General features: G+C 43.1%; 1 protein-coding gene across 2 annotated transcripts in view; it reads left to right on the forward strand.

The window, feature by feature from the left end:
- Nucleotides 1-5,814: 5,814 nt before the first annotated feature.
- Nucleotides 5,815-19,678, forward strand: part of PLPP4 (phospholipid phosphatase 4) — a 47,425-nt gene continuing 33,561 nt past the window's right edge. For both annotated transcript variants that reach the window (XM_057379257.1, XM_057379255.1), the window contains exon 1: nucleotides 5,815-5,997. In XM_057379257.1, the coding sequence (XP_057235240.1) occupies nucleotides 5,942-5,997 (56 nt within the window). In that variant the 5' untranslated portion in view covers nucleotides 5,815-5,941. The remainder of the gene's footprint in view (nucleotides 5,998-19,678) is intronic.

Raw genomic sequence — 19,678 nt, forward strand, 5'->3', positions numbered from 1 at the left:
GGCTTGGAACACTGGCTGCTCGATGGTGTAAGCTTGGATKCAATCACCCTTTAATTAATTAGCAGTCTTTACTTTGAGGAACTGCAGCAAGATGTGCATAATTGGCAGCAACACACACACACACATCCAGACCCAATCAGCTCCTTAGCCTGCTCAAGATGCAGAGCTGCTGATTTTTTAAATATAGATAATAAAAGAGGCAAAGAAAATGAGGCTGTCACAGAGCAAAAATAAACACCAAGCCGATCTTTCAGCAAATAATGAAATTGTGAATGTGTTCTCCTGCCATCTAGAACTTAATACTCCTCAGTGCTTTCTCTGTCTTTCCTCCTCCTGAGCGCTGGTAAAATATATCCTCTATCATATATTGAAAATTAYACAAATTAAACCAAGCATCTTCATTTGACAGTAGTCTGCATCATGCTAGACGGGCCAGACTGAAATGGCTTTGGTATTTAAATAAGCACATAAATTATGACTTAATGAGAGCTGCAAAGAACAAATTCCAGGCCTTGAGTTGGGAAACAAAGTTTCGCTGCCTCAGTTCAAACAGCATGAAGGGTTCATGTCTAATTTTAAWTTGCCTTTAGTGGCATTCATGGAAACTGGTGCTGAATCAGGGTGTTTCTGACCTCTTCTGACCYGTGCTGTGTGTCTGATAAAACATCATCAGTGTATCCCAATTAGCCATGAAATTAAGAGTGCTTCCCTGCAGTTATTGACAGGGCAGTTCAGCAGTAAGGGAAGACATCAATGTGAGGAAAAAGCAAATTGCTCCTTTTGCCACAATACACCCAATCTCACAGGATCACAGAATTTAAAGAGGAATTAGGTTCCTGATGTTATTTCCTTACCCGGGTTTTGGAAATTGCTTTTGCAGTTGCTCACAGCTGCAACTCAGAAAACTGGTCTTGTTCCCATCGAGCACAAAATCCTGTTTTTCCCTTCCTACAGATGACTGACATGATCAGTGACTGAGGAAGAACCCAGAACAGGAGCAAGACATGATTCCTGCTGGGAAASCCCTRTCAGRTTGTCCTTGAAGCTCTYAGGTAGYRCTGCAGAGAGCACAGSYAGAAGAGCTCAGAGTTCTTCCAGGGCAGGGGCCACCGATCCTGGGYAGCCACAGAGWRGGATTCCTAAGGCAGGGCTGAAAGKGGAATGCAGCCTGAAACTCTATTAATATGCTGCCTCATCCTATTTTACCCTTCCCGGGGCTGTTCTCAATAAAATTGGGTCAGAACAAATTCCTGCTGTGTGCAGCTTTGAAATTCTGGCTCCTTTATTACACAGAATCCAGGAGAAATGGTTAATGGCTTCCAAGAATCCAAGAGAAACATGAACAAACAGTCCTTTATTGCTGCCCAGTACTAAACCATAAGGCCACGTTCAAACTTTGGAGGGTTTGTTTTGCATTTCACTCCTGTCCKAGACAATTGGCTGTTTTATTTTGTTTTGCTCTACTCGTGTAAAGCTTGTTCTCCCATTTACCTCTTCTACTTAATTATCCTGCATCGTTATTCTCCCTTTCAGGTCAAGAGTAATTTAAAATGGCAGCAGCAACGGTTGGCAAGTTTCTATTACATTTAGAAGACCAAAGAAAAAYAAAGAAGAAAAAGAGAAAAAAGTAATTACACCACCATATCATTGGAGTCAATAAGCCCAATCTTGGCATGAAGTGTTACTCAGGATTAAAGATAGCAGATGCCTGCTTTAAGCCACAGCMTCCTGTTAAATACTGAACACAAGCACTGAATATTGTAAAGGTTAAAGGCTCGAATTTATCACAAGTTTATTATGGGAGCATGAATACTTTTACAACTGTAACCCCATAACAATATACACAGTTCATGGAGTACTAAAACTACCAGTGCTGCAAATGTCAATTGGCTCATAAATAATTTATATCCGTTCCATGTGCACATGAATCTAATTGTTTAGACTAATCAGATTCCTCCAAGATGCTGATTATTAGRAGCAGTGGTTTGCCTRGCTGAAAATACATCRCTGTCGATTCGYSGTCTAGAAGAGTTATAAAAGGACAYATTTTGAAACAAGRCAGGCAAGAGGCTGGCAGGACTGTCCCAGCAGGGTGGGATGCCCGGGATGTCCAGCAAAGGCCAGATGTGTCCTGAGTCCCGGGGATGGGCAGCAGCATCTTCAACGCTTTGTATTTTTCTCCACCAGGTGGCCCCAAGCACATAGGTTCACCCCCCCAAAAAAATTCCAGCTGAAATATTTGCCACAACTTCATTAAACGGCACCTGCTGAAATYCGCTGATGCGTTAATGTTTAGAACTGTTTAATTAGGCACGATCAGGAGCCAGTTGTGGGCACCTGCACTGTAACTAAACAGAAGAATTAACAATTTGTTTTCAAAATGCTTTAAATGTGATATCCGGGCAATTAAGATGCGTGTGATTGCACACAGATTGATATTTATAATTTAGTCAGTGTTTTGTTCCCTGAAGTTTCTTTTGTCCATCAGAGTACCAACAGCTCTCAAGRAAAAGACCATCAACAATGTGTGTGGAACAGCAGACAAATCCATTGGTGATGGGAAATTCCCATTGCCATATGCATCTGAGTTGACCTGTACAGAAAAAGTAAAATGTTCTCAGTCCTGGCTCTGGTTTCTCAGGAGAATGAATAAATGCAACATCCTAATGGTAAGCATCCTTAGTTTTCTATCAATTATAATAATTATCTCTTTTGTGCAATTTGGTTTTATGTGGAACTTCTTGCGTGAGTACAATTGAGTATCATTTTCCCATGTTTCATTTTAGGAGATATATGACAGACATGTTCAATCATTAGGGGCGTAAACTAGAGCAAGTACAAGGATTTGGTTTTTTTGTCCTTAGGATCCTGAAGGAGGAAACAGTCAGGAAAGAACAGCTTCTGCAGCTTCAGTTGTTACTACCACTTGGTTTTTTGGTCATGTTCTTTTTGATGCAAGTTTTCTATTTTCCACAGCCTTTTGGTAGGATAAAATTTAACTTTTTGATAGAAAAATCAGGTTTTTTTAAGCTCAGCTTACCATGAGCTACAAGATTTTGCCTCAAGGCAGGTAAGAAGCATGCACACATCCTGRCAAAGGGCTGTAACTTCCAGAAAAACCACACCAACTATGCTGCTGTTTCTGGCTGTGAACATGTCTTTATGGGCTGAAAGTTAGCTGCAGGTGGCTCAAAGAGAAACCAGTCTTTGTGAGAGAAAAGTATAGAGAACACGAGTTAGCCACCTAAAAGGATCGATAGCTGCCTCCATCAGCGTGGGATGAGCTCTCTCTCCTCTGCAGTCACTCTTAAAAAATAAATAGCATTGAGGGCACCTGCTGTGCCTGATGTAGGGATGGGATGAATAAAAAATTGGGATGTTCCCAGGGTCATTGCGGTTTGTTCTAAGAATGGGCTGTGCTGTACCTCCTGCTGGGTTAATTCCAGAATGTAGCCTAAAACCTTTCTCTTGCTATTTATCACCATAGTTCATATTCAGTTTAAGAGTCAAAACAAGTTTTGTTCAGCAGCCAGCTGCAAGCTGGGTCTAGTTTAAAAAAAAAACCAAAAACATCAATTTGAAGTATTTATGCTTCATAAATCACCATCAGCTGATACATGTTGGAGAACCAGAACGCTGCCAGCAGATAGCTGCAGCAGGACAAAATTCGTTTCGTTTCTAACTAGCACTCCTTGTTTCATGACTGGCTTGATTCACACAAATTACCAGGCTATTTCTATCTATTAGTAAAAAAAAAAAGGTTATTCCWGTGCACACCTAGCAAGAGTGTAGGCACACATTCAGTCACTGGGGACACAAACGAGAGGAAGTACAAGTATTTGACAATAGGAGAACAGTGTCCTCAAAAGAAGGTGACATCCTTCACCACCACCATCAGTTTAAGAAGGAGATTTCACAATTTAGCTTTGTTTCCTGAGTGAATCACATTTTTTTAAATCCAGACTATAAGTAGTTGACCAAGCTCTGTCTGAATATCAATGAAAGGAGGTGTACAAGGGAGAAAAATCTCTTTTAAGTAACATTTTAAGTGCTCTCTCCATGGCTAGTCATACACTTGGGGTTTCTGGCTTTCAGTCACACTCCTTGCAACAAATCTAGCGCTGGTGTGCTTATCTGGAGATGAGGTTAATACAGAAGATTATGCCTCTGTTCTTCCACAAACACGGTCAATAAAATCTTTACTACTTGATAGTTAACTCAGAGTTCAAGGCTYCCCTTTTATGCACAGTGCATGTACTAAGCAGATAGGTTTAACAAAGCCTCTCTGGCATTAATTCTCCAGCAATAACCATGTAGTAAAGTGGATTGGATTCCTGCTGCAATCCTGATGGCTGTTTTGTAGCTGTGTGCAGTATTAATAGCTACGAACAGTTTCCTGAAGGACATGCCCCTTCAAAGGCCCCAAGAAAGCAGATAATTAAATACATTTAAATGTGAATTAGTTTGCTGCATTTCATGACTCAAGGCTGAAACTCTTTTACACTGAAGATGTTTAGAACTGAGTCTCTCCATGCAGAGGATGTTAAATGAACTCTGTGCAAAAGCAGGCTAAGGCAATACAAGAATTTGGGCAGCTGAGAGTGTGCCATGGAGGGGAACGGTGGATGGATTGGAGGAATCACAGGAGYAAACTGAGCCATGGCTGTTTTGAGCTGCCCTTCTTCCATCTCAGTAATTTGGGGTCCCACATAAATACAACTTCCTCCTGTTTGTTGAGGTTGGACCCATCTCTGGGAATGGACAGACACTGAATTAATGACATCTTTAGGCTGTAATATTGGGCAGAATCTGAGCAAGAGACAACAGAGTGACACGCTGGGTTATCTGCATTAACAATGAGGAGTAGGGTTTAAAGAGACACGGGTGTGCAAGCAGGTGAAGAGCCCGTTCTATCAATGTGTTCAAACGCTGGTAATCCTTTATGCAAAGATAAAGACGGCTGGTCTGGTGCGTAATTGCCCTTCGCACAACGGGCCGGCGGTTTAAGTCTTTATGATCACCCGATGTTATCCGTCTGCGGTGATGCTCCCTCCCGCTGGCCCCATTTATTTATTTATTTATTTATTTATTTATTTATTTATTTACTTATTTATCCATCTTTTCGGAGCGCGGGGCTTCATTAACACCCAGAGATGAACACCGGAACGCCAGCCCAGCCCACGGTGGGAGCTGAAATGCAGCGGGTGGTGGCGGTGCCCGGCGATGTCCGCCCCTCGCACCGATGGGTTCATGGTCCTCCAGCGAAGGACGGGCAGCGCTGCCTTAAATGGGGCAGGAAAAGCGCTCTCATCGCGCCCCTTCCCCGCGTTAGACGGCACAGGATCCCGGTGGAGCGGGGCCCGGACGGGACGGCTCCAGCTCCGGCTGCAGCGGCGGCGGCTCCGCTCGGCAGCGCCGCGGGGGCGGGCGGGGAGGCGGGGAGGGGAAATCCCCAGGATGGCCGGCCCCCGAGCGGGGACACCGCGTTAGTCACCGGGACCCTCCCCCCGAGCGGGGACACCGCGTTAGTCACCGGGACCCTCCCCCCGAGCGGGGACACCGCGTTAGTCACCGGGACCCTCCCCCCGAGCGGGGACACCGCGTTAGTCACCGGGACCCTCCCCCCGAGCGGGGACACCGCGTTAGTCACCGGGACCCTCCCCCCGAGCGGGGACACCGCGTTAGTCACCGGGACCCTCCCCCCGAGCGGGGACACCGCGTTAGTCACCGGGACCCTCCCCCCGCGCTCGGCTCCGTCGCGCCAGCGCCGCGCCCCTCACAGCGCCCCTCAGAGCGCGGCAGCGGCGGCGGCGGCCGAGGGATGGCGGGCCCGGGGCTGCGGCCGGGTGGGCTCCGCGCCGGGCCCCGCGGCGTGAGGCGGCCCCGCTGCTCCCGGGCATGAGAGGAGGCGGGCAGGGCTGCGGGAGCGCCGGGACCCACCATGCGGGAGCTGGCGATCGAGATCGGCATACGGGTGCTGCTCTTCGGGGTCTTCGTGTGAGTAGCGCCGGGCGGCGGCGGCCAGCGGCACCGCCGGCACCGCGGCAACTTTGCTCGGGTGCCGCGCTGGCAACCCAGTCCCTCTCGCACCAGGCTGGGAATTCGGGGGAAAAGGTGCAGGATAGAGGCGCGGGATGGAGATGCGGGATGGTGGTGCGGGATGGAGGTGCGGGATGGAGGTGCGGGGATGGAGATGCGGAGTGGAGGCGCGGGATGGAGGTGCGGGATGGAGGTGCGGGATGGAGGTGCGGGATGGAGGTGCAGGGATGGAGGTGCGGGATGGAGGTGCGGGGATGGAGACGCGGGGATGGAGGTGCAGGATAGCGGTGCGGGATGGAGGTGCGGGGATGGAGATGCGGGATGGAGGTGCGGGATGGAGGTGCGGGGATGGAGGTGCGGGATGGAGGTGCAGGATAGAGGTGCGGGATGGAGGTGCGGAGCTCGCCCCGTGGGTTCCGGCGGTCCGGGGCAGCCCCCTCGGGATGCCGGAGCGAGCGGCAGCTGCCGCCGGTCCCCTCTCCGGGATGCGGGATTGGAATAATTCCCCTGGGTGAGTCTTTGCGGGAGTAGCCRGGAGCTCTCCCCGACCCGGGGTTTTGCTGAARAGCTGAAGGGAATTTTTCTCGGRGAAGCTGCTGTTTGTGAGAGAAGTGTGCAAAAAGCCGTAAAAATCAAACCTCACGGGTGCTGCCGGTTTCGTTGGTCCGGTTGTAGTTTGTGGGGTGAAGTCTCACCGGGCGGGGCTGTGAATGCGCCTCAACAGCTGGTTCTGGCAGCAGCGGGAGCCCCGGGGCCGGGAGCTGCAGCGCCGGTGGTGACCGTGAGATGGAACGAGTGAGAGCGGCTTTGGGAAGCTTTCCCGCACGCTGCTGGGCAGGGAGGAAAGTATTAAAAATCTAGTTGTTGGAAGATGTGTAGCTATCGCTGCAGGAACATTCTTTTTGTCTTTTTTTTTTTCTTTAAGGAGAAAGCAGTTATGCGTTATTTTGCTTTGTATTCCAGCCCTTTCTTTTCAGGGCTGTGGTCGTTTCTTTCTTTCAGGCACTTTGTGTTCTGCATGCATTTGAAGAATGAAAAGTTCCACTTTATATAAGTTTGCCTTTCCATTGTTTRATTTTAAAGATGAGTGTTGTCAGTCTTAGTGATCTCTCAGGAGCACTACAGAACCGAGATCAGATTGTGCTGTTTGCTCCTTTGGGTTCCTGAGGATGGATGCTGTTGGTCACAGGTAGAGGGAGGGTAGGACATCTGTTAATCTGTGATACTGACTTAGAGCTGGTGAAACAGAACCCTTTGATCAGTACTTTCTGAACCTCTCATGGTTAATTAACAACTTGTCCAATTTACTGGTGTTGGGTTGTTTTTTTGTTTTTGTTTTTTTTTTTTGTTTGTTTTTCTTGGAGCTCATTTCTCTTTAATATTAATGCAAATCTTTTGATTTGCAACAAAACTCTGTGAGGTGCCTTTGATACCTGTCAGTTCAGTTGCATCTTACTTTGAAAGCAGACCTGTTCACTTCAAGAGATCTTCTTTCTGGAATATGTGGGGCTATAGGATGAGCAAAGACCTCAGAAGCTGAGGCTACATCAGAACCTTTCTTTTCTTTCTGATTGAGTGTGTAATTCATCACCCACACCACCCAGTAAGASATGTCTTCATGTACTTTGTTGCTATGATATGTAAATCATGACCSATCATAATTAGTCATTTCTTGGTTGTACTTCTCTTCTGTCTTTATTTCCTCTCTAAAAGATTTCATAATTTTCACTGCTTTTTCTGCTGTGGTTCCAAAGTCCATTGAGGAGGGGTAGCTAACAGAAAAGCTCTTGGCAGAGTCACCATAATGGCAAATACCTATGGAGGAGCTTCTCACATTTTCCCGTAGCTCAGCTCCTGCTTCATTGGGATTCTGGGGAAAAATTCTGATATTTCAATAGGTCATTTGGAGCATTCAATGACATCTGAAAGTACTGAGTGCTGTAGTGTTTTACATTCGGGTCAGTGTTTAGTTTCATGAAGAACTGTACTTTATTTGCTTGTAATAGTTGCAAGAATGCAATCTCTAGGTAGACCAAAAGAAGGGCATTTATATTCAGATAATCTTAACACAAAAGTAATTTCTTGCTATTGCAATAGTATTTAGTAGTTCTCTCAGTTTTCAAAAGTGACAATTATTCACATTTTGAAACTTTCATGCTGCAGAGATTTAAGCACTGTGTTTCCTGTGGTTTCACAGACAGGCAGTGCAAGGATTTTTATGGAGCACTGAGTTCAGGGGAACCTTTTCAGGAATGAGTGCTTACTGGTGAATTTGGAAGCCCTGGGACTGGAATCCAGGCAGCAGCAATTTGAACTCTACTGCAGAAGAGATTTCTAGGAATGGAAAGGCTGCACAGTTTCCACCTCTCTTGGAAAGGAATGCCATTAACAGAAATGAGCTGAGGCTGGGTCTGAGCTCATCTCTGCTGGGAGTGCCAGGACACGAGGAACTGGACAGAAGAGTTCTTTCTGAAAAGGTCTTGATGGCTCTGGGTCACTACCAACCCTTGCAGTGTCAGAAGCCTGACCTTGAAGGTGATGGTTCCACAGCTTTTGAGAGTCCTGCACCATCTGTGCCTCCCAGATGTCTTTGAGCTTCAACCTAACAGCTCACATCACTCACAGGAACAGACTGGTGTATTCTGTACCACAGAATGCAAAAGAAAAAGGTGCATATTCCACACTGGAGCTTCTCTTGGTAATAAATGTCATTTCATAAAAATGGAGGTGTGAAAGCTTCTGTTGATGATTGCTGAAATTGAATGTATTGCCAGTTTGAATGTATTTTAGATGAAGAACAGCCATGTTTTCTATGTTTAAGACTGGCAATGTTTTTTTTTTTTCCTCCAGTTGCCATAATTATCGACGTCAGTCATTCCATCAAAGRCAGAGAAACCTTTGCTTGTTATATAAGATCTCTTCTGTCATGCAAACGGACACCCTTGGAAGTGATGCACATTTTTGGTGGTTGGGTATTGATTGGGTTGAATTCAACAGGCATTTAGGGAGGATAATGGTAACAACTGGCTCAGCTCTAGGTGTGTTCTTGGCAGTTGCTGAGAGCTCACTTAGCAACTAAAGACCCGATTAGGTATTGAAATTTAGCAACTCAAGCTTCTGTGCCTTTACAGAGATCCGTGCTAAAGGGCATTTTAGCCCTCAGGATTTATTGGTATTGAAAGAGGGATTAGTTAGAAGAGATTTATTAGGAGAGCTAYGTCTGCCTGAAATTGAGAAGCAGGAGTTAAAAGAACCCAAACCCATAAAGAGTCAAAACCCAAACAGAACTGGTTGGAGTCAGAAATATACTTAATGCACACTTTATTGMAAAGTTAAATAGGTATTCTTTGAGTGCCTTCAGTGAAGTAGCTCTCAAGATGCWAGTTACAAACTGCAAGGATAGTGATATTTCTGTTCTGCTCCACAGTTTCTCACAGTTCCTTTAAAATTAACAAATTAATTTCTAGTTTTCAAAATATGTAGCCTTACACCTTTTGATTGGGCTGAGCTGGTCTGATGGAACAGGGCTGGTTTGTCCTTCCAAAGTGAAGAAAATTCTCCCACTATAATTTGATTTTTATGCAGTTTCAAATGTTTTTCCATCAAATCTTGACTTTAATCAATTCTCACTTCATATTTTTGTTTAGGTTTTTRCTTATTAAGAAATACTTGTGAGGACAGAACTGAGTTTTATTTTTGAACTGAGGTTTTTCATGTAAGGTCTCAGAAGCAGAAATGATCTATTGTTTAACATAACAATCATGGGGATGTATTTGGTTACAGGAAAAATCCGATGTTATTTGGAAGAATGATTGAATTAGGGTCTTGCATCTCTATTTTCTTCATTTTTTGTACTTATTCATATGACCTGGAGCATCTTAAAATGCTTAATTAATGCTAAAACATGTTAAATATGACCAGACTTTCATTTGCTCCATGTGCACAGTGGCATTGTCTCTTACAGGTTGCTTGAAGAAAGCAAATTGCTTTGACTGACTTGGTTTTATTCAGATAAGCCAATTATAAAAGGATTTGTGGGCAAGTCTGAGATTTTTACACAGGAGTGATGCCCTTAAACCAAAATTTTTCATCTGTCCTGAAAAGACTGGACTGASTGGTAGCTCAGAATGAGCCTGAGGGGTGTCCTTCTTTCTYAGTGTTCTGTTTTAGGAGTCTTCTRGAAGGAAAACCTTTCAAACSTGTTTCAGAAGTTTTAGAAGACCACAYCACAGGGGATTTGTGTGTGTTTGCAATATATTTAACCCAATGACTTGTCAGCAGCACATTGCTGATGTTTAGAGAGCTAATTGATTAAAAAGRCAGTCTTTCAAGGGTGGCTTCATCAAACCTCGAGCTCTTCAGTGCATGTGATGTGATTAAAACATAAATGTCGTTCGGAGTAATTGRATATCTTCCCCGCAGCACGGGCTCATTAGCAGCCTCCCCTGGGAATAAATGTTTATCTGCAGGCTAATGTACATGTATATCTCTCACACACGTGTGAGTTTACAGCATTAATGCTGACATCTTTTGTGTGTGTGCCATGTTCAGTTTCCGGTGTAAAGTAAACAAAAGCTGTCTCTGCACGTCTTGTGTTCTTTACAAGTTTACAGTATTAATATTTTAATCAAGTTATGAATATGCATGGAATAATTTGGTGTGAAAGCTCTTTCAAGTAGCTTGCTTTGTCAGGGGTGGTTGTCTTCTGGATATCCTGCATGTGTTGCCTTTATAAATGATACTTGGTATTGTCTTGTTAACACAGACAGAAAATCGATTACCTGAGGGAATTCTACAGCGCTGAGGTTTTGCTTTGCTCTTATCACASATTGTGTTGGTCTTTTCTCTCTCATACTGGCGGGGTTTTTGGAGGATGGACTGAGCTGAGAATTGCAATCAGTCAGAGCTGTGTAGGCAACAAAAGCAAGATGGTCTTTTGCTAGAAGTACCTCAAAACTAAGCTGGAATATCAGGCCACAAAAATTACAAGCATGTAGGCTAAGGGTACAAGGGATACATAAATGGCACAGAAAATATCTAAAAGGGTATGTAAAATATATAAAAGGGTATATTAAAGAAAAGGCAAAAAAACCATCAGCTGTCATTCAGAAGAAATCACCRGACTGAGACATTAGGATTTACTTTYTCACTCTGACCCCAATGCTGCAAATTTGTACAAATCAGCTGGGCCAAGAATTCAAAGCAGCTTTTAAGCCTTGGCTCTCTAACTGGATATTTCAGAGTGAAATAGGAATTTGGCCACTTCTTAATCTTTCTGTGTCTTGCATTCTCGATTTGAATGTCCCATAATTCTGACTTTGTTTGGGACCTAATTTTTGGCTTCTGGTCCTAACAGTTTTGGGCTTCATTTTTGTGTTCTCTAATTTTTCATCAAGAATACAAGGGCAATCCTTCTTTTTCTCACCCTTCCTTCAGTTAATTGGTAAATTYTTTGTCCTGAGGTGGCCAAACCCATTGAACATTCTTGGAGCTTTTCCAGTGTTAGTTTCACAATTAGGAACGATAATAGGAAGTGAGAACATCAACATGTCTGCTAAAATAGGTGTTAAAAATAGGTGCATTGCTGTAAACCATAATTCACATGTTATTAAAGTGAGGGAAAGGTTTGGTTTTGTGGTGCAGKTTGAAGTCTAATTCATTGAGCGGAGTTAATGAAGAGTTAAGGGAAAGACCTGCTGCAGAAAAGAGCCTCTCTGGTGCTTAGGATCTGAGAGCAGATATCAAGGGTTGCATATTGAGCAGCAGGCTTGTTCCAGTGCTCAGCAGAGTCTGTCACACCTTTGAAGTGATGGGAGAGCTGGAATGACATGGAGCTCCTATAAGTCCCTGATATGTCACAAAATAACCTGAATTTTCACTTTGCTCAATGCTGTGTCCTTGGCAGGTTACTGTGAAAACAAAAGACCCTAAATACCAATTATACCCAGTCTCATCTGAAGCACCCAACAATATGACAATGTGCCTGTCCTGATGCGGATAAATTATAACTGAACTCACAGGGACACTTGGTGCTGTGTTGGATTTTATGGCCAAGTTTTGGTGGTAGAGGGCTTCAGGGATGGCTGTGATGGTCTGATCACAATCTTCATTCCTTATCCCACTGTACCACCAGAGGGGAGGACAGAGGAAAAAAAAAATTGAAGTCAAGCCTGAGGAGAAGGGAGGGCTGGGGAAAAGGTGTTTGAGGGTTTAGATTTTATTTTCTCTTTTCCTTACTGTGATCAGATAGTTTCCCTCAGTCAAGTCTATTTCTTCCATGACAGTAACTGCTGAGGAATCTCTGCCTGTTCTTACTTCCACCCAAAGGCCTTTCCATGTATTTTCTCTCCTTCCTCCAGCTGAAGAGGGGAATGATGAAACATCATGCACTCAGTGTCATCCTGGTGTTCAGGTACTTGGTGTTCCACTGAGCTGAAGCTTCTGATTCCATTCCTTTTGCATTTTATTTATTGAAATAGGGTAGGATTTTACTGGCTTTGRTAAGAGATATCCAGGGGAAAGTGTMCCTATCTTTTTGTGCAGACTTTAGTCTGTGCAAAGACAGCCTGTTTTTACAGACTGTTGTGTCAATACTTCTGGATTCTGTAACTGTGYTATTTCATTTGTCTGTCCTGAGTCTGGGGCAAGGAGGGAGTGAAAGGATGGGCAGAGGGATTTAATGGCAGGAATTCTAATTGTCCTGTCAATAAGATGGGATTTGCAGTTGATCTCCGTGGCTGAACTCCCAGCTGAATACATGGTAAAAGAGGATGTTATTGTGAATGCCAAAGCATCTGCTCCAGATTTTTTTGAGGAGTAAATGGTGACTTTGTGTCTCTTGTTGAATCCCATTTACTCACAGACTTTGGCACTTGGTGTTTATTTGCTTCTAGCATGATTGAGGATGTTTACAGTGAGAATGGTACTGATAGGGATCCTGGGGGAAAATTTTTCTTTAATAAATTGATTCTTATACTTTGATCTAAGATGGGGCACAACTGTGATTCTTATGGGAAAGAATTTAATAAAAATTAGAGTGTTACTGCTGAGAATGTGCTCATATCTGTTACAGTAAATCAAGATCTTTATGGTCTCCCAATCTTTCAGTGACTTTGAAAAGTCAGTGCTTGGAAAGAGTTGGGAGAATTATTGATGCTAAAAGTGAATTAGGGATAATATTTAGCATGTCTCATAACWGTTCTGTGTAGTAGGGACTGTGCTGATACCGAACAGGGGATGTTTGAGTGCTGCATCTCTTTTGGCAAGGRTGAGTGGACAAAGGCAAAAGCCAAAGGCAGTGCTCATGTCCCTAATTAAAATATTGGTTGTGATCCACTAATGAACAGCAGGGATTTAGGCTTGGATGGGTAAGGAAAGCTTCACTGGTTTCTGGATCAGAAAAGCTGCTTTACAGTGGATCCAGCTGCACTGTCTGCATGGAAGAGACAAAGTTGTCATCAGCACCTGAACTATGATTTTCGAAGGGTGCTAAGGTGCCTTCCATTCACTTTTTTCTCTTGCATTTAAATGTTAAGTTTGACATCATTAAGCCACAAGTCATTGCCATGCAAGAAACTCTGTGACTGATTGATACAATTCTGAGAAAACGATTGGGAATGTTTCTTCATTTAAGTCAGATTGCTGCAGTCACTGTCTATCGTATTTGTTTATTTCTCTGCACTGAAACTCTTCTAGTTTTACTGTCTGAATGACTAAATATTTTCCTTGGCAAATATTTCATCAACAACTGAAGAGAAGCTGCTGGTCCCTCCTGCAGGGCAGTGCCCTGCCAAAGTTTGTGTTCTAAATATCCTGCATTAAMCAGATTGCGGGAAAAACGAAATCTTAGATTAGGTGAAATGTTTTACTCTGCAATCTGACACTGTAGCCTGCTTTGGGTGGGAAGTTTTACTACTTTAGCATGTGTAATGGAGGTGTAAATGCTCGCTCAGAAATGTTTCAGCTCTGAAGGGTTTGTGGCTYCCTGCCCAGTGTTGTGAAGCCTCACAAATGGAGAACAAGAGAGGGGAGTGTCGTCTGAGAGCAAGCCTTATATTTCCATTAGCTGCCAGTTTTCACTAATGGGAGAACAGGTCGAATGGCCTGTCTGTGCTCTGCAGCCCGCACCGAGGCCATTAATAATTGTGGTCATCTAGTGTCCAAGGCGGTTTCCAGGGCTGTAACTGCTGCTCTGCACTTCGGTGAGGGCTACAAAATGTGAAGTTGCTATTCCCCATTACTATATCTTCTATTACTATTTTTATTTTTTTTAATCATTACTAATACTCTGGAACATGTAGTTCTCACACAAATATTTTTGGGCTAGTTGATTTTATTATAGTTGGATTTTATTGTGAATTTCATTAGGAGAAGGAGTGATGGAGGGACAGAGATAACTGAGAGGGGAGGTTTTGTCACTACAAGAAACTCTTARTTGTGAGTTAACCCCTGACTTTCATTTCAGGTCCAGACATAATCAACAGGAGTCTGACATGCAAATAAAAAAAAATAAACTTTACCAGCAGCTCCATCAAATTGCTGTGAAGCTGTGTGGTTGTGCAGGGAACTGTGGAGGGTTGCTTTAATGAAAGCAGTTTGAGACATAATCAAAATAAGCATTRAAAACATCAAGAGGAAAAATTTGACTGTCTGTAGTGTGTTTTGGTTCATTATTCAGACATGTGCTTAGTTAATTTCAGCCTGTAATATGAATTCTGCTTTTCACGTCAGGATAATGTACAGCTGTCAGCTTCGACACTTGTAGTGGCAGCAGAAACGATTATTTCATTTCCCTCTGCCTTCTCCTCCCCAAACATACATTAAAATGGCTTTTAGGAGATATCTTGTAGCATAGGGCATATTTAATAAAAATAGAGGGTGCAATTAATATCATAATTTAAAAAAAAATAAGTATAATAAGGGATAATGCAAGAGCCAACAGTTTTCACTTGGCTGATATTGGTGTTTTCTGTAAAGCTACCACTATTGATAATTTCTGTTGCATTTCTGGATGCTCTGAAGAGCTGCACCTTGACACAACAAGAAGCACCTCTGACCTCCTTGCCTCATTTTCCAAGGGCACCAGCGTTTCCTGTGAGCAGGGATCACAAGGACTGGAGGGCTCCTTCACCCCAGGAGCAGCTAAATACCAAAACAAAGTTGTTYTTGTTTCAGAATGGGTTATTTCATATTCTCCTGACCAGGAAGCAAAGATACAGCGATCACTATCAGTACTGGGTTGGGAAAAGTTGTCCGGATTAAAACCAAGTGAAAGTATGTGACTTTGCCTCATTTTGCTGTGGGATTTTTTTCATGGTTCAGTGTGGTCACTCTTGTCTCCTGCTCTTCTGATGGAAGCTGCAATGCAGYGTGACCAGCTGTTTCCTCTTTTTCCCTTTCACTTTGTTCATTTCCAAATATTTCACTTCTGTAACCAAGAGATGATAGTGAAAAGGTTGTAKTTTAGCTAATTAAGTACTTTGAGGCCTGGAAACCCATTTTATTCCCTTGGAATGGGAGTTTTCCAGATTCACAGTGGCAATAATGATGCTCAGTGATATTTGGTTTTGCTCACTCTCAAAGGCTCAGCCCCTAACAAGGAGAATTTGAAATCTTTCAGGTGCACAAGAACAACTGCCTGGTTAACTCCTTGTTCTTCTGCTGTTGGTGACTCTCAGAGAATTCTTTCCCTTTCCTCTTGGCTTTAAATTATATCACAGGAAGGAAATAATTCACTTAGAGAGTGTTCAGATATCAAGGACTGAGAAAACAGGGACAATATAATTTAGGCCCTCRGAAAATTAACTTTAGGTTCTAAAACTCCACTCCAGGCTGCTCACTCTTTTTTACCATTGTGAAAAACTTGTTGGTTTGCTCCTTCATATTAGGTATTCCAAGTATATATCTCATTTATATGTTATTTCATGAGCTGCAGGACTCCTGTTGTGAATCTGTATTGTTTTTCATTCAAGATCTGAGTTTTTAACCGAGCCCAGGCTCCGCAGCTGTTGCCTCCTTGCTGGGTACAGCACTGGCACAAAGAGGAGTGTACAGGGGGTGGCCATTCATCTTTGGAAGAAATTATACTCTGAYATATATCTGTAAAATCAGTGGATATGTGAGGTTAATTTGGGAAACATATTAATAAGGCTGAGGAAAAAATACCAGAAACTCTCATTTTTCAGCACTTCAGGGAAATATGGCACCTGTGGTAATATGTGTGTATTTTGAAACTGCATCAGAATTTATTTTCAATCTTTCCTTAATCAAAATGATTTCCCATATATCTGAAGGGCTAATGGAGGCATATGTGCTAATTAAATGTCACACTGCAATTGCTAGCTAATTTCAAGTATTCAGAAATATTTTCCATCAAGTTATACTGACTCATCCAAAGCTAAAACTACCCTGGAGAACCAGCCCTCTACTTGCCAGTGACATTAAATAAAACCCCTGAAAACATTGCCCTTGCCCTTTATCAATCCCAATGAAGCTCTATATGTACATTGTTAATCAGAAGTAGTGGGTGTATACASTGCATGACGTTGTAGTGGGAAATAAAAGTTTTTAGCTGTTAAAAAGGTATGGAGATAATTTATTGATACTGGTGCTTCTGCATCAGTGTGAGTGTACATTCCTTAATTGGTTTTAGTGCAGTTAAGAAATTACGTTTACAGTAACACGTTTCCATAAAAGCCTGTGAGGAACCAATAAAACATTTGCTTCCATTCCAGTGCTTCTTTTGCGTTCAGTATCTATTGCAATACAAATTCTGATAGATATTTAAAATTAACTCTTTCCTTTTGATTTCTATGAAGGTGTTAAAGCTGTTGCTTTCCTGCCTACTTGGTATTTGTGGGTGTCGTTCCAGTTCATAAACAAACTGCAGCATTAGAACTTTTTCTTTTACACTGATCCTGACACTTCCTGCTGGAATGGTTTGTAAAACCTTGCTTTGTAAAACCATGGCAGAAAACATCAAGTCTCGTGACACCCAGTGTTGTGCCTTAACTACAGGAAATGTTTCTACTTCTGTCAAAGTAGAGCTTATATTGTTGAAGTTTTATTTTTAATTCATGCCAGCTTCTTCCTTGTTCATCATTCCTAATTGAGCCTTGGCCRTAYTTTTTGTAACCCTTCTTGATGGCTRAAGAGCCGTGGATTTGCCAAATTGCTTTAGATATTAAATGGCTCAGATCTCTTGTTTTTACTAACCCCTGAGCTGACACAAAGCTATCTCATCGCGCTGACAAACACAGACAGCAGCATTTCAGAATCTGAACTGCTCCAACTCTGTGGAGAGCAGAATGAGGGTGATAAACCACAGGCATTGTTTCTTAYCTCCCCTCATCACCATCCCCTCTGCTTCAGTTTTGTTAATTTTACATGCCAGCCACGGACCATTTCAAGCTTTTCATATTTTGTCAGTTTTTTCAGGAGTTTGTGAAATAACCACTGAGAAGTTAAGGGGTTTTGTTGKTTTTTTTTTCCATAATATTACCTGCAGGCAGTAAACAAGCCTAGGTTTTCTCCTGGCCTGAGARTGAGCTGTTCTCTCCAGGTATATCAAACAACATGACATGTATGCTTTCCGCACTATTAGTGTGTTTCAGAATGGGCAAAGAGAAGTCTGGAATTCAAATGTGAGCAAAGGTGATGTGAACAAACAGCATTCAGTGCAAAGAGCCCAGCTGATGCAAACTCTGGGCTCTTTCTGTTTCAGCCTAGTTCACTTGTGGAAAGCTCCTGAAGCAAATCCTKTCCTTCAGGACACAATTTTCTCATCTCCACGTGGGGAGATGATGTGTTTTCCTTTGTGGCTCTTCATTCAAAATGTTGGGGCTGTGAATCTGTTGAGTGGGAATCTCTCACCAAGTTATGGATTGTGCACCTGCTCTGTGTTTAGGGCAGATATCACCAACTCCAGCACCACTGACACCACTCACAGATCACCCGATTGCACAATTTAACATGGTAGGTACAACCTGAAAACTTCTGCTACAAGATTCAAGACCTAGTTTGGGGAATACTGAAGGAAATATCCATGTGAAAACAGGCAAAAGCCACTGCTCACCTCTGCTTGTGGGAGAGTGTTTGCTCACACAGAGTTCTGAAGGCAGGGCATGTTGATCAGAGTCATTTTTTTTTCTCCACAAGTCCTCAGAGGTGATTTATAAGAGAGGTTCATGAACATCTGCTCTATTTTTGTTGTTTGCCCCAATGGGGACTTGCACACAACAAAATTTTATCCGTTTGAGGATAAAATCTGCTTATCAGCAGAAGAAGATTAGAAAAGAGGAGGGTTGGCCATTAGGTGTCTGGGATGAAAGTCTGGGTATCACGATCACAAGTTCATGCTCATTCTCTCCAGCTTTGCCATCCCATGTGTCCTGCTCAGTGCTGYGCATTTCATCACTTTGATATTTGGGACAAGCTTTGTCTGCGAGAGATAAAGGCAAAAACACCCCAATTCTGCTCCTTTTCTGMCAACCAACCACTCACCCTTCAGCTGATGCTGAGGACCAGGCAGCAGATTCAACCCTTCCAGTGGGATTCAGGCTCTGAGGGTGAGGCAGGGGTGGAAACAACAGGGTGAGGTGCTGAACAATATCCCACTGCTGCTTATGGGAGATGGAAACCACAATAGAAGCTCAGGTCCAAACCTCTGTGAAGATATATATGCTCTGTTTGATTCCTTCACCATCACTGAATGGTTTCATAAAAAAAACAACCCCGACATTATCAGTCCACATCATCCCCAAACTGCTTTTAGTGTGCTGTCACCTGGCTCTGGCTGTSAGTGGGGCTGGCACCAAACCATCCTGAAGGGCTGCGTGCTGTGAAATGGAAATGAAGTTAATGTACCTCGGAGTGCTCATTTCCTGGGATAAAACAGGTTTTTTTTGCTCCAAATGGTGCTGTAAACAGCAATGTTGGGATGGCCAGAGCAGCCCCAGGGACTGGGGGCACCTGTTGCTCACTGATGGTTTTAATGGAATTTGGGCTTCWGTTTCCCTTGGGCTGCTTGGAAAGTCACAGTTAAAGGCTCTCAAAGTTAATGGAAGTCCTTTCATGCCTTAAATATATGCCAAAAGGCTGAAATCTTGCTTGCTAAGCTGTTAAAAAAGTTGGGTGGAATGGAAAAATGAAGAAAATGCAAGGCCATAAAGCTAAGATGAAATTTTTCTGCACTAAACCAAAGGTTTTTTGCCCACCTGCTGCCAGGGGATTCTCCATCACCAAGGCTGTGCTTTGGGCCATGATACAAAATGATAAAACCCATGKTTTTTTATACATTCATTCCTTACAACATCTTTAAACAAGCTTGTGCTGGCTTATGAATAGTGAAAGGCAGTACTTTTGGTTGGGACAAAGCAACATAAATCACCAAGTGTCAGGCAGCTTAGAAACCAGCCTGTCCTCATGATTGTTTAATAGAGTACAAAGGGAATTGCCTTCAAGCCAGTGAAATCTCATATCCACTCACCCACTGGTGATGCTTCAAAAAAAAAGAGAGAATTGTTCTCTTATGAGTCTTGGCATAAAAATTTAATTAGCAGTTGAGCTCTTTCGGAAGATAAAAAAAAAAGTGATTTCTTTTTTTACAGTCACTTTCCTTTAACTGTTTACTTTCTATTTC

The sequence above is a fragment of the Malurus melanocephalus genome, unplaced genomic scaffold, assembly GCF_030028575.1.
Source record: "Malurus melanocephalus ecotype Western Australia unplaced genomic scaffold, MMel_1.1 scaffold_397, whole genome shotgun sequence".
NCBI classification, from domain to species: domain Eukaryota; kingdom Metazoa; phylum Chordata; class Aves; order Passeriformes; family Maluridae; genus Malurus; species Malurus melanocephalus.